The sequence below is a fragment of the Ambystoma mexicanum genome, chromosome 10 (assembly GCF_040938575.1).
Source record: "Ambystoma mexicanum isolate Mex_15411 chromosome 10, UKY_AmexF1_1, whole genome shotgun sequence".
Taxonomy (NCBI): domain Eukaryota; kingdom Metazoa; phylum Chordata; class Amphibia; order Caudata; family Ambystomatidae; genus Ambystoma; species Ambystoma mexicanum.
This window is the reverse complement of record NC_090932.1, coordinates 1568178628-1568192026: the sequence shown is the minus strand read 5'-3', so window position 1 is coordinate 1568192026 and position 13399 is coordinate 1568178628. Positions and strand designations below refer to the sequence as shown.

The 13399-nt window shown below is 48.2% G+C and overlaps 1 protein-coding gene across 4 annotated transcripts in view; it reads left to right on the top strand.

The window, feature by feature from the left end:
• Positions 1-13399, top strand: part of SMPD4 (sphingomyelin phosphodiesterase 4) — a 669498-nt gene that overhangs the window by 395085 nt on the left and 261014 nt on the right. For 2 of the 4 annotated variants that reach the window (XM_069619876.1, XM_069619875.1), the window contains exon 11: positions 11943-12032. The exons of the other annotated variants lie outside the window; for them this stretch is intronic. In XM_069619876.1, the coding sequence (XP_069475977.1) occupies positions 11943-12032 (90 nt within the window). The remainder of the gene's footprint in view (positions 1-11942; positions 12033-13399) is intronic. 4 annotated transcript variants of the gene reach the window in all.

Here is a 13399-nt window from a genome sequence, read left to right as displayed (position 1 = left end):
CTCTCCGAACTCGTACCTGCAAAATAAAAAGACAGTTAGAGCGCATAGTGAAGCAGGCAACAAGCGCTTACTTACGTGCTTCCAGGCGCTTCTATTCATCACACGGGCTCCATCTTCAACTCACTTCAGCCCGTCATCCGCCATCGCTGAATCCTGCAAAACAAGAGACATCATTACTAAAGACTTTAAAGACATTTGAATGACTCGAAACTTACCGTTCGTGCAGTAAACGACGGACAGCAGTCCTCTGAAGTCAAGAGGCCTGCGCTACCTATCCAGTGAAGAAACTGGTTACAGCACCCTGCCCCGAGGCAGATGGAGAGCTCGGCATTCACTTACCTAAGGTGAGAGCGTTAACCTTTGGGGGTCTACAGGAGAGGAGAAGAGGAAAGAGATGGGGACACCCCAATAACCCCAGTTCATTAACCCCATATTTTCTATCTGCAGACATCTTACTCTACACGTCAGGCATACAGTGCACAGAGGTCCAGCCCAAAGAGCCAACCGGGTGCTACACATCACCTTTGAAGATACAGTAGTCGCCCAGTCAAGACCGGCGCCTCTGCGAGAATCAGGTGAGCGTTACAGCTGGCTCATGCTTCCATCAAGGTTCATCTGGCGGCTATCTCCCGCTACACCAGAGCTCCGGGCCAGTCGTCGTGGTCACATCGTCTGGTCAAGGAGTTCATCAAAGGACTTTTCTGTTCGTTCCCGCCGATGAAGGCCCCGGCCCTGGCGTGGGAGCTCAACGTGGTTCTAACTAAGCGCGGGAGTCCTCCATTCGAGCCTATGTACTCGGCACTGCTGAAGTTTTTGCCGTGGAAGACGGCGTTCCTCGTGGCCATCACCTCTGCACGACGAGTGGGAGAGATTCAGGCCATATCCTGTAAACCACCTTACTGGACTTTTCACGACACGAGGGTGGTGCTGCGGACGCACCCCTCTTTCATGCCCAAGGTGCCGTCGGACTTTCATCTAAACGAGCCCTTGGTGCTACATGTGTTTTTTCTGATGCCTTTGTCGCCAGCTGAAAGGACTTTGCACTCACTGGATGTAGCTAGAGCGCTGAAGTTCTATGTGGACCGCACAAAGAGTTTCCGGAAGACGTCACAACTTTTTGTGAACTTTGGCCCTGTGAATCTGAGAGCCCATCCGACCAGAGCGATCGATGCAACAACAGCGTTCCTGTCTGGTGTGCCCCTGCTGAACATCTGCAGGGCTGCTACTTGGAGGTCGGCGTACACCTTCACAAAGTTCTACTGCATCGACAGGGATTCCAGTGAGGAGTCCAGAGTCGGGCAAGCAATGCTGCGCAGCCTGGTTGTTTGAAGGTGAGCCTGGTGAGGAGGTAAGAGATGCTTAATGTTGAGCCTTGCCACCTTCCGTTGTTTTGTTTGTGTGTACTGCTATGTATTCTTTATTCATGAGCATGTGAATCCATGCCAGACCCCATGCTGGAGAAGGAACAAGTTACTTACCTGTAACTGTTGTTCTCCAGCATGGGTCTGGCATGGATTCACATGCGAACCCTCCCGCCTACCCCTCTGCGGCTCTGCTCTTGGTCCTACTGTCACTTTACCTGCTACCAAATCTGAAGATGGCTGCCAGAGGGGCTTTGGTAGAGGGCAGTCATTGGCTGGGGCAGTATGACCCAGAGACCAGTGATTGGTTGTTAGGAGAAAGACAGTTCAGAAGTGAAACTGATTTTTTTTTCTTTACCGAGGATTCCCAGCATGACGACGGGGAATATTTATGAACATGTGATTCCATGCAAGACCCATGCTGGAGAACAACAGTTACAGGTAAGTAACTTGTATTCAGTTTTTGCTGGTCACAAGGAATTAGGTGAGCTGATCGCCAACTCATTACGATGTAGCATGGCCCTGTGGGACATTTTTGTCTTTTTCATAAAATTTACAACAGTTATAAATCTGCAAATGATCATGAATGGTCATAATTTCAATGTCCACCTTTTCATCAAATCTCATAATTGTTACATGTTATATCGGCCAGAAAACTAGCCTAACTGGCAATTCCAGTCTTCAAAGTCCCAGGTAAATACAGTTTATATCCCTAAAACTGCCTGGAAATTACAAGAAAAATGGCATGAAATTGAAATAATTCCATAGTCTGATGGCTGCGCAAAATGCCTAAAATGCAATAGTCTTTTATATTAATTGGGAGTGTCTTGTTCAACATGTGGATGGACCGCCTTATCCGTTGGCAGTTTGCTCTTTAACGTGGGTGCTTGTCCTACTTAAGCCACACTTTGCCTTCTTTGAAATCTCTGGGCTCCTGCCTTCATGCCTGCAGAACAGGGAACTGACGTTCTCAGCAGCATCACATTTTATTCCGGGATTGTTACAGGATGTGTGTGATATCCAGCAAGAAGTGGGGCTTTGTCATTATGAAGTTCCTGCCTTCTGCCCGAACTGGTTTTTCCTGCAGCAAGTGTCTCTTCAAAGGTGACTGGAGTTTTGTGGGTTGTAACATAATCTACATTTGCTTTTGTCACCTCCCCACATCATATTTCCCTGACATCTTCTGTGTGAGCAGTGCTATCTTTTTTTTTCCCACTGTGATTTTTTTTTTTGTTTTTTTTTTATAACTCTGTTTATTGAGTTTAAACAACACAACATCAATACAAGCAAGAATCATAGGCATACATCAGACCAAGGCAGTATGGCAGTATCAAAAGCAAGAGGGGCCCTGCAGGGCCAAGGGCCGTGAGACATTTGTAAGACAAGGTAGGTAACCAATGTTAGCAGCAGTACCAATCAACATTCATTAACGAATATCAGTGAGCATCAAACCATTTACCCCATACTTTTTCGAATTTGCGGGGGCAGCCCCGTGCGTTATAGATCCGGCGTTCCGAAGTCGCGCATCTGTCCAGCTCATTACTCCAGCGGTTCAGAGTTACCGGGTCGGCAGAGCCACATTTAGCCGCGATTAGCCTTTTGCCGGCTCCCAATGCTATTGCCAGAAACATTTTTTCATATTTTTAGAGGTCAACTTCACTCCCGATGCCTAAGAGTACCATTTTGGGATCCCTAGGGACAGGCGTCGCCAGGGCAGCCGAGATCATGCTAATACAGCTCTCCCAGAAGACCTGCAGTCCCATATATGGTAAAAGGTGGCAGGGTCCGTTTTGCATCTAAGGCATGTCTCGTCTTCTAATCCCCCCCCCCCACCATCTGGCCATAGCAGTGCGTGAGTGGTATAAGCGGTGAAAGATTCTCAATTGTATTAGCCTGAGTTTAGATTCTATACCAATTTCTATAGGGAACATTAATGCCTTGACCCATTCTTCTGGTTCCAGCTGACCTATATCTCTTTCCCACTTCTCCCTGATCCCATCGAGCTGAGTAGCCCCGAAGGAGTTAAGGGCTTGATAGAGAGTGGAAGTGACCTTAGAGGCAATGCATTGCGAGAGGATATTGGTCTCAATGGGAGAACAGGGTGGTATGTTTGTCGTATCAGGGAATTGGGTGCGGATGGCGTGGGCCAGCTGCGCATGTCGAAACCGATCCATGGGTGCCAGGTCGAATTGCTCTTGCATGGCCTCGAAGTCCAGGAGGTGACACCCTTGTATCACGTGTGCTAATGTGTGTATCCCTTTTGCGCGCCAGTGACCGAAGGAGCCCATTTTCACTATTTCCGGGAGGAGCGCGTTGTGCCATAGGGGTTGGGATAGCGTTGGCTTTCCTTTCCAGGCAATTAGTTTGTGCGCATCCTGCCAGGCCTGGCAGATATGGTGCGTCATTCTGGGTAACATCGGGGGTTGGTCGTGGGTGGCATACAGGATCTGTAGTGGGGTTAACGGGGCCATGATCTCTATTTCAATATGGATGTGGGGGAGTGTGGGGTCTGCGTGTATCCAGTCGTTTACTACTCCGATCTGTGCCGCAAGGTAATAGGTGCGCATGCAGGGTAAACCGATGCCTCCCTCCCATACTGATCGCTGGAGTGTATCAATGGCGATTCTGGGTTGTTTCCCACCCCACAGCAGTGTGCGAAGGTGTCTGTCAATGAGTGCAAAGGTTTCTCGGGGGATGACAAGTGGCGCATTTTGGAGGATGTACAGTAGTCTGGGGAGGGTCATCATCTTGAATAGCGCAGCTCTGCCCATTAGTGATAGTGGGAGTGATTGCCAGTGGGAGGGATCTCTATTAAACCGCTCAATTGCTGGTTGTAGGTTAAGTTGGAGGAAACCTCCCAGTGTCGGATCGAGCCGTATACCCAGGTATTTAAATTCCCTAATAGAGACATGATATGGGCAGGTCTCAGGGATCGCAGACTCGCCCCCCTGGATCGGGAAGTAAATGGTTTTGGTTTATTCACTTTTAGGCCCGCAAAGTTCTGATACTCCCTAAGAATGAGGGAGACAGTCGGGCAGGAAGTGCTCGGGTTACTGAGGTATATGAGGAGGTCATCCGCGTATAGCGATAGTCGGTCTTCCCCTCCCCACGGCCAGACGAATCCTGTCCAGTTGGTGGTAGCCCTAAGCTCAATTGCGAGTGGTTCGATGGCTAGGAGGAAAAGAAGCGGGGAGAGCGGGCATCCCTGCCTCGTACCTAGACCCAAGGGAAATGATTCAGAGGACCTGCCGTTCACCCTCACTATGGCCTCTGGGAATGCATAGAGAAGTTTAACCCAAGATGTAAACGTTTGCTCCAGGTTCATCCGAGCCATGATTGCCCACAAAGCCTCCCACCCCACAGAGTCAAATGCCTTTTCAAAGTCCACCGCAAGGAGGGCAAATGGGGCTGGTATTTCCTTGGCTCTACTCAGCGCCAGTTGAACTCTACGTAGGTTCATGCGAGTGGATTTATTGGGCGTGAATCCACATTGGTCTGGGTGGACGAGGGTCACTATCACCTGCAGCAGTCTGTTGCCGAGTGTTCTGGCGAGGACCTTGGCTTCACCGTTGATCAGGGATATGGGACGATAGGAGGCACATTCCTCCGGGGGTTTCCTGGGTTTATGTATGACGACTATGCATGCCTTCCTGAGGTCCGCGGGAAGTGCCCCCCTAGCTCTTTGCTGCGTAGGAACATACGGTGCATGTGAGTGGGTAGTGTGCCACCGAGGCATTTCCATGTCTCTGTAGGGAACCCGTTGGGGCCCGGGGTTTTCCCGGGTTGGAGCTGTGCAAGCGCCTCTTGTACCTCGGTTACAATGATTTTAGAGTTCAGGAGATCTGTTTGGCGCTGTGATAGTTTCCGGATCTCAATCCGGTCAAGGTAGTATGAGGGTTCGGAAGGCGGGCTCTCGGCGGGTGGGGTATAGAGATTCTTATAGTAGGCGGCAAATGCTTCAACAATGTCGGAGTCATCTGTAAGCAATGTTCCGTCTGGAGACTTGATGGCCCGGACGTGTCCCCTGCTTTGTTCGCGCCTCTCCAACCCGGCCAGGGTCTTGTTTGCTTTGTCGCCTCGTTCACAGATTTGGCTCCGGACTAGCTGATGGGCTTGTTCGTGCATTGTCTAGAGCCAGGTTGCTAAGGGCGTCTTGTGCCGTAAGCAGAGTCTCTTTTGCCTCTTGGGTGCTGTGTTCTAGGATTTGTCGTTCGCACTCCAGGACTCATGCTTCTGCTTCTTTGATCCTCTGGGCTTGCCGTTGTTGGTGGGCTGAGACCGTCGAAATAGCTTCCCCACGGAGGACAGTCTTGTACGACTCCCAGATCGAGATCGAGAAGTCCACTGAGCCTTCGTTGTTTTCAAAATATTCTGTCGTCTTTTTTTCCAGTTCCTCTGCAATTTCAGGGAGACGTAGGTGATATGTGTTTAAGCGCCAGTTACGATCCGGACATCGGGAGGAGTTCTTCATGGTTAGAAGGAGCGGAGAGTGGTCTGAAATACCCCTTGCAAGGAATTCAGCGCCTAGGAGCCTGTGATTTATGTTGCGGGGGATGAAGGCATAATCAATCCTGGAGAACGACTTGTTAACGCCAGAGAAAAAGGAAAATCCAGCCTCATTGTTATGAAGAGAGCGCCATGCGTCCGTCATTCCCAGAGCTTCGCCGAACATGGCGAGTGGCGTGGAGGCGGGGCGGGTTCCAGATCTCCTGTGAGATCTATCGACTGCAGTGTCCATCACGTCGTTAAAGTCCCCACCAATCACCCATACATCGGCCTCTTCTTCCAGGAGCAGGTTCCGTAGTTCGGAGAGCAGTTCTTTCGTATGCGTGGGGGGGGGGGCATAGATTGCAGCGAGGCCCCATGTCTCGCCCCAGATGTCGGCAAGTATCATTACGTAGCGGCCCCGGGATCAGTTTTGACCTTCCTAACCTGCAGGGGGACTCGCTTGTGGACTAGTACCATCGTGCCCCAGGCTCCTTTCGTGAATCCGGCATGGCAGGTGTGCGAGTAGTTGGATCTTTTAAAGAAGTTGGTGCTCGTGCCTATCAAATGTGTTTCGTTTAGAAGAGCAATGTCTGGCGAGTATCGGTTAAGGTACTGGAGCACCAATCTTCGCTTTATGCTGGAGCCGAGGCTGTTAACTTCCAGGACAGTATGGTTACTTTGTTGGAGTTCATTCTATCTGCGTGGGTCTCTTATCGGGGCATCAGAGAGGATCAGTGGCGGTCGCGGACTTTCGGGAGGCGTGTAGCGATGTACTTTCGGGGGAGACGTCCGAGGGTCGTCTCATAGTGGTGTACCTGCTGCCTGGATGATAGTCGTGTCGACGGTCTTGCCCATAGACAGCGCTTGATTTCCTTGCCGGTGTTTATCTGTATCATGCCTTCTCTTTCTCTGATTCTGTTTCTTTACATCCCTTAACCCACTGTGACTTTTTAAAGCCGTTTTTCTTTTCACACATGCGCAAGCCGTTTTTGCTTTTAATGTTTAAAATCCTGTCTGGCAGGTCACAGGATTCTTTGATTTCACCTTCTTGGGTGAATTTACATTTGCTGTTTGTCCATAGATTAGGGGTAGGGCCCTTTTCACATGGTTCTTTAATTTGACATGAACACAAAGAAAAAGCCAGGCCGTTTTTGGTAGCAGGGTTGAAATTCTTGCCCCTCATGTGAAATAAAAGTAAAGTAAGGCCATTTTTGGTGGCAGTGTTTTAAATGCTGCTGTTCAGGTGAAAGGGATTCTGTGCGGCCTTTAAATACACCCCAAAACACTCAGAACTGGTCTTGCTAGTTCTCCTACTTGTATCTACTTTTGTCTAACATTGCTTTCCTGCAGCTTCCTTTTAGCGAAGATCTTTTGACTCGAGAGAACGGGTTGGTCCTCCATCCTTCCCTAACATTGCTCAGCTCAAAAGCATGGTACCTAGGAGCTGGTCACACTCATTAGGGTATTCCAGGGCTCAACATCCAAAATGCGAGACCAGAAAGACTGAACCAAGAAACTGTAAAAAAGCGAATGGGTTCACTTCCGTCACTGGGCTCTGTAGCTGTCACGATCTCAAGAACCCCGAAGGTTCAGGGAAGCACCTGGGCTGAGAAACTGGCTGCCTGGTGCCGAAACAGACCTTTGTGTGCCTTTGGCCCCCAACAGGAACCAGACAGTGTTATTCAACATGGCCCCTAGAGGGCCGCAATGTGTATTCTCATGGTGGTCTAGTGGATCTGAGTGGGTCCAGGGCTATATAAACCCCGCCCTGGGCGACACCTAGTGTTTAGCGTTTTCTTTGGCTGCCGGTGTGACGCTTGCCTTCTGCAGTCCGCTTCGTTCTGCATGTTGGATCAAGTTTGAACCCTGTTCTCCACAACGAGTCAAGGCATTGCGCTTCCCTGTGGAAATTCAAACTCTTCACGACGCAAGTCAAGATCTGCTTCTTACCGGAGCTCTGGAACTCTTCTGACTTTTCCTGCAACTCCCGATCCACAACGCCCGCTGGACTCCAACCGCACCTAGCAGTCAGCATCTTCTGCACCTGAAAAGAGAAGACATTTGGTGAGTGGAGGTCAATTCAAACAACCCTCCCGCCACCCGCGCATTGCTTACCAGAACTATATCCCAGAAGCAGTGCCCTTCTTCACACGTCAACCTCTTCAATCTGCATCCCAAGCCTGGGGAGAAATTAGAGAACTAAGTTAAAACACAGACATAACCCACTGGCTAGTGGGAGGGTGCCTTTACGCAACGAAAAGCGGCTTGGGTGTCGCAGCAGGCCTGGGCTTCCATATGACCAGTGGAGCAACTGGTAAACCGCCACGCCTCATTGAAGAAACTGGAGGCAAACCTACTGGAGAAAGGTTAAAGCAAGGCGACAGAACTACGCAGGACTGGTACAGGTCCTGTGAGGTAACTGGGCAGAAGCATCAATACAAGCAAGGAACTGATAGTGACTTTGGTGCCATACGCCTCGTGGGCGCAACTGATCCAGATCCTGAATCTCCAGATCACTCCTGCCTCTCTGACCGCTGGGTGAGTTCACTTGCAGTGAGCAGGGCGGAGGGAGAGGTTTTGGGGCATCATCAGAAGGCGTTTACAGACCGGAAATGACTTCGTCGACAGACCGGACCAGGCACTCCTGCAGGGCCCCAGAGGTAAGCGTTACAGTAGCATGCCTTTATCCCTCTCACTGTCCATTCACAGCCTCATGTCTTTCAAGTCTAACTTTGGCCAGTACTGGCATCAGAATTGACTTGTGTAAACATTCTCTTGGCTATCACAGCCTAGTTGACCAAGGTGTGAGGACCTCAACCTCATCTCTATGCATCACTTTCACAGTCTGCTTCATCTTTACCCCTCCTCCTATCAGAAACCCTGCACTTCGGTAGGATTTGTACCTAGCTGTGGATTCCCTACTGAGGAAAACTTTAAGCCTGTGGCTTTCTGCGGCCTTCCATTCTGAAAGACTACCATCTTGGTTATGGTCCATCTGCCAGGATGGTGAGCTAGTTGCAGACTCTCCTATGAAGACTCTTATATGGTTTTCCATGCTGACAGTTGTTCTGGGGACTGTCTGACCTTCACTCCGAAACCCCGTCAGATTTTCATTTGAAACATTTATTTACTTGTCTTCTGGCCTCTGCCTCTGCCTCTTGCTCTGTTGTTCCCGAGAAACGATGTGCTCATTCCACCGGATCTAAGGCAGCATCGGTAGCTTTCCGAAGGCTTCTGCCCATTTCTGAGATCAGTTATCTACAGGGGCTTCTTCCCATGTGTTTAGTAAGCATTATTCCTCTGATGGTTCCTCCAGGCAAGATGCTTCTAGCAGAAGATACAGCATAACCTATTTACTTGAAATTGTATGAAATATGCTGCACCTCTTATCCAGTAAATGTTTTCGTGTGTAATCTTTTTGCCAACAGATTGGGAAGAAGGGAGAGCCACAATGACGATTTAAAAAGCAGAAGTTATTTTGTAGTTATTCGAGATACTCCTAGCAATTGGTCCTCCCTCCTTACCAACTCCCACCAAGCCTTCCGCTTGTGCATGTGCCAGTGCTACTATTGTGCTGCTTGACATAACCAGGGAACTGATGGGCTGCAGGACCAGTGACAAATTGGAGCATGGGGACCCAGACACGTAATGGGGGGAGGGAGAAGTTTGCATATCAGGGCTCCACATTCCAAATTCTTGTGTTGCTTTCTGCAGAATCTTTGGAGCAGTGTTTTTGTCCTTGCCTGCGGGAGGAGCTAGCCTTCCCAACACATGAAGGAGGGAGGGCTATGCGCTAAAAGTACCATGAAGCACTTTTTAATATAATTTAATTGTTTGGTAAGACATGACATTTTCTTTAAATCCTTAAAATGTTTGTATCAAATTAATTTCTAACTCCACCACCGTAAAGAACAGGTTAGTGCTTCTGGTGGCCACTACCATTGGGGAGCAGGCTGCTAAAGTCTCCAGTGTTGAACATTCCTTTCCCAGGAATTTGCAAACTTAGGCTTGGATGTGAGGAGGTGGCGTGAGGTTTACGTGTCATGTGCTGTTAAAGTCTGGTTGTACATTTCCTTGTATTCATTCATTGCATTTGTGTGTTTGTATGTGGCTGTCATATCCTCTTCAACCAGTATTTCAGAGAGTGGGTTCTAATCAAGATTTACTGTTGTAACCCAAGTGATTACTGGACCTCGATTGGCTCTCTGGGCAACCTGTTTGCCTATTCAGTTTTGTGGGTTTGATTGAAATTGCAAAAGTCATTAGAGTATCAGACTCTATCTGTGTTAGTAGCCTTCTTCCTTTTAATATGGATGCAGATATGTTGCATGCAGACAGCTTGGGTTCTTTTAAGGGTAACATGATTTCTTATTTAGGTTAGAGTAGCACCATGGTATCTATTCTTGGAAGTCTGCATTTGTTTTTAACCCTAGTTCCCTAACCCTATACCAGTCGGAAGCAACAGCAATACCCCTGTGGGAAGACATTCTATTACTTCCTTTTGTGGTCAATCCGATCTTGAGCCCTTGCCTCTAATCGACCTTCGTGACCCTGCAACATGGTATTTCCCTGCATACCGGAAACACCCTAGCAATCTTGGGTAGACATTGGAGTGAAGTATTATGTAGGAAGTGGCTACAACTCGGTCATTTATGCATTACAACAAAATGTACGCTGGGAAATACAGTGACTACTTGTCCCCGGTAAGTCTCACCTGTGATCAAGTCAATTTCTTTGTCTTTCCTGGGATTGCTCAACTATCCAAGCAGTTAATGTTTACTAATTGCCACTCCAGGGAGATATTAGTTGAATGAAGGTGCTTAGTTCAGTACACCTGGGCCATTGTATTTGCTCGTTGAAAAATAATGAAGTAGCCTGCTATGTGCATGGTGAGAAAGGGGAGATTCATAGAGCAGGCTAGAGGGTTGGTGCGAGGTAGTCACTAGATTGGGAGGGAGAGATGGTGAAATGATGGCGCTATGGGATCATTAAGGTGTGAAAGCCATGACCCACTGAAGATCCATGCCACCAGGGGAGGGCCCAGAGAGATTGCTGTGCTGATCCTCTCTGGTGATGGGATTTTCTTTTAATGCAGCTGTACCTTCTGTCCTGGATCCATTCTCCCATTTTGTAGCTGCTGGGACATAAGACCATCATGGTTGGATATCTGTCAAAGCAAATACATGTTTTAACAGCTGAGCCAAGTTGAAACATGGCATGCTTGAAAGAAGGGAATGTGGCAACCGTGTCTTTCCTGCACTTTGTTGTGGAAACATATTAAGGTACACTTGTCCATTACGTCTATTAGTTTTGCTTGATGAAACCATTTTCCAGGTTAAGGACTGATTAGTAATGAATGGAAGTGGTCTTTGCAGTGTGTAGAACAGGTTACTGGTTCAAACAACATTTCTGGAGCAGTGAAAGTAGTGTGTTCGCCACACTGTGTAGTTCTGCTGCTAGAAGGGGAGTGACGGGGACAGTTGATCTTTAAATCCCTATTTTGGATGTCCTAGCCAAACCATGTTCTGTAGTTGTGCAGACTCGACCCCAAGTCTAAAATGTGTTTCCCTTTTGAAGACTAGTGACGCAATTGCAGTCGCATCATTGGCTAATACATGTACGTCAACTGAGCCAGAGTAATTCAACTACAGGAATCTCCATTGGCCCCGTTACCTTGAAGTCCTTGGGCCTTTAATATTTGGCAAACATCCCCCATTGGCCGTTGATTAACTAAATTTCGAGATGCAGTCAGGTAGTTCTGCACTGTCTGCACCGGGAGCCAATTTCACTTGCTTTCAGATGAAATCCCTCATGCTGGTCCCTTTCCTGGAAGTATATCGTATTCTAGTCCAGCAACACTTGGATGGCTGATTGTTGTCTACTACCGATCCTGTGGATGTGCGTGTTGAACATAGGATATGACGGCTACATTTATTGCCATATGTTGTCATGAATTGTTTGAGAACTTTTTTTGTTTTCTTTTCTCCATTCTCTGCCTCACTCTCAATATCTTTTTCTCTTTTGTTCTGTTTTATGTTCTCCCCATTTCCTTTTCTCTCCCCCACCCTTCCCTGTTTTCTGTTCGTGTCTCAGCTGGAGGTTCTTCACTACCGCCTCAGTGCCTCCAATGTACACCACGGTAGTACTGGCCTGCCCGGCTACCCAGCCTTCCGTGCATACCAAGTATTACATCTTTTCCATTCGTGTTTTCATTGTGTTTTGTACAGCCGCTCCATCCCATGGCCTGCAGTGTGTGAACACTGATCCAAAGCTGCATGCAGAAAGCTCAATATTGTAGTGGATGGCTACGGTCCAGCTTCGAGTGAGTGTGGAAAGAGCAGTTGCCATAGTAGGCTGTACACTTGATTTTGGGAGGGCTCTCTGAACTCATTGCCTTAGAAGACACCAAGTCGATGATGGAGACATGGGTGCAGGAATTAGCACCAACTGGATGTTTGGAACACTGCCCGCATTGGCTGTTTGAAATGCATTCCCTAGCCAATGTTTAATGGGATTTCTTTTTCCGGGCAGCTTTGCACCAATGTCCATATCTGTGGTTACAATAGGATTGTGGTGCCTTCTGTCAACTTTCTTCCGGCGCACTGCATTTATCCCATATCCCAGCTGTGCTGGATAGTACATGGCACAGGACATTGCTTTGAGGAGAAAGGCTTTGGAGTCAAGAGGGGACTAGAGTCTCTTTGAGGCAATGTACACTGATTTGAGTAGGTGAACTGTAATGCCCACCTCGAAGTGCTGTAGCGACTCCATATGCCTTTTAGGTGCTGCAAAACTCGAGATTTTGAGTAATGTGAGATGTGCCTACAGCAGCTTTTCCAGTGCAGTGTTAAGGTTGCCATTGCAAACTGGTAAAATGTTTTGTTACATGGACAGTGACACGTCTGCTCTTCTGCACTTGTGTTTTTCACAAAAGTTGATCTTCACATTGAGAAGCATCTACTGCCGAAGTATTCCTGTTTACCCAAAAAACATGATGGCAAGGGGGAAAAGACAGACTGTATTATGCATGGAGTGGCATGTTGTGGGGGTAGTTCACTAGGAAGGGGCAAAGGAAACTAGGCAGATGTATTGAGTCTGCACGGTAACAGGAAAATAGCTTAAACCTTTTTGCACGGTGTGTTTGTGGCTATGTCTGTGCATTATTGGGTCCCATGCCTAATCTGTAGATTAGGTGTTTGCTGTGTGTTGGAGCATGGGAGGCTGGCTACTGTAACCCTTTGCCAGATGTGGAACGACTAACATTTGAGACTTTAACAGAATGCAGTGGCCCGTGAGCCTTTGGGCTGTTTTACTGATGAAGCAGGACAAGCAGAGAAGCGTGCATCGGTGGAGCCATCTGCCAGTAGCACACTGCAGGCCAGTCGCTTACTGCCAGTTGCATTTCACCACTGTTCTCATTGGTAGCTTCTATGCTACCCCTCTGATTTGAACAGTTGTGTTTATGTGACTACTGCATGTGAAATTAATCCTGTACAGCGCTAGGAGCCCTTTTCTTCCTAATGTTTTTCCTGCTCACTACTCTGAAACTG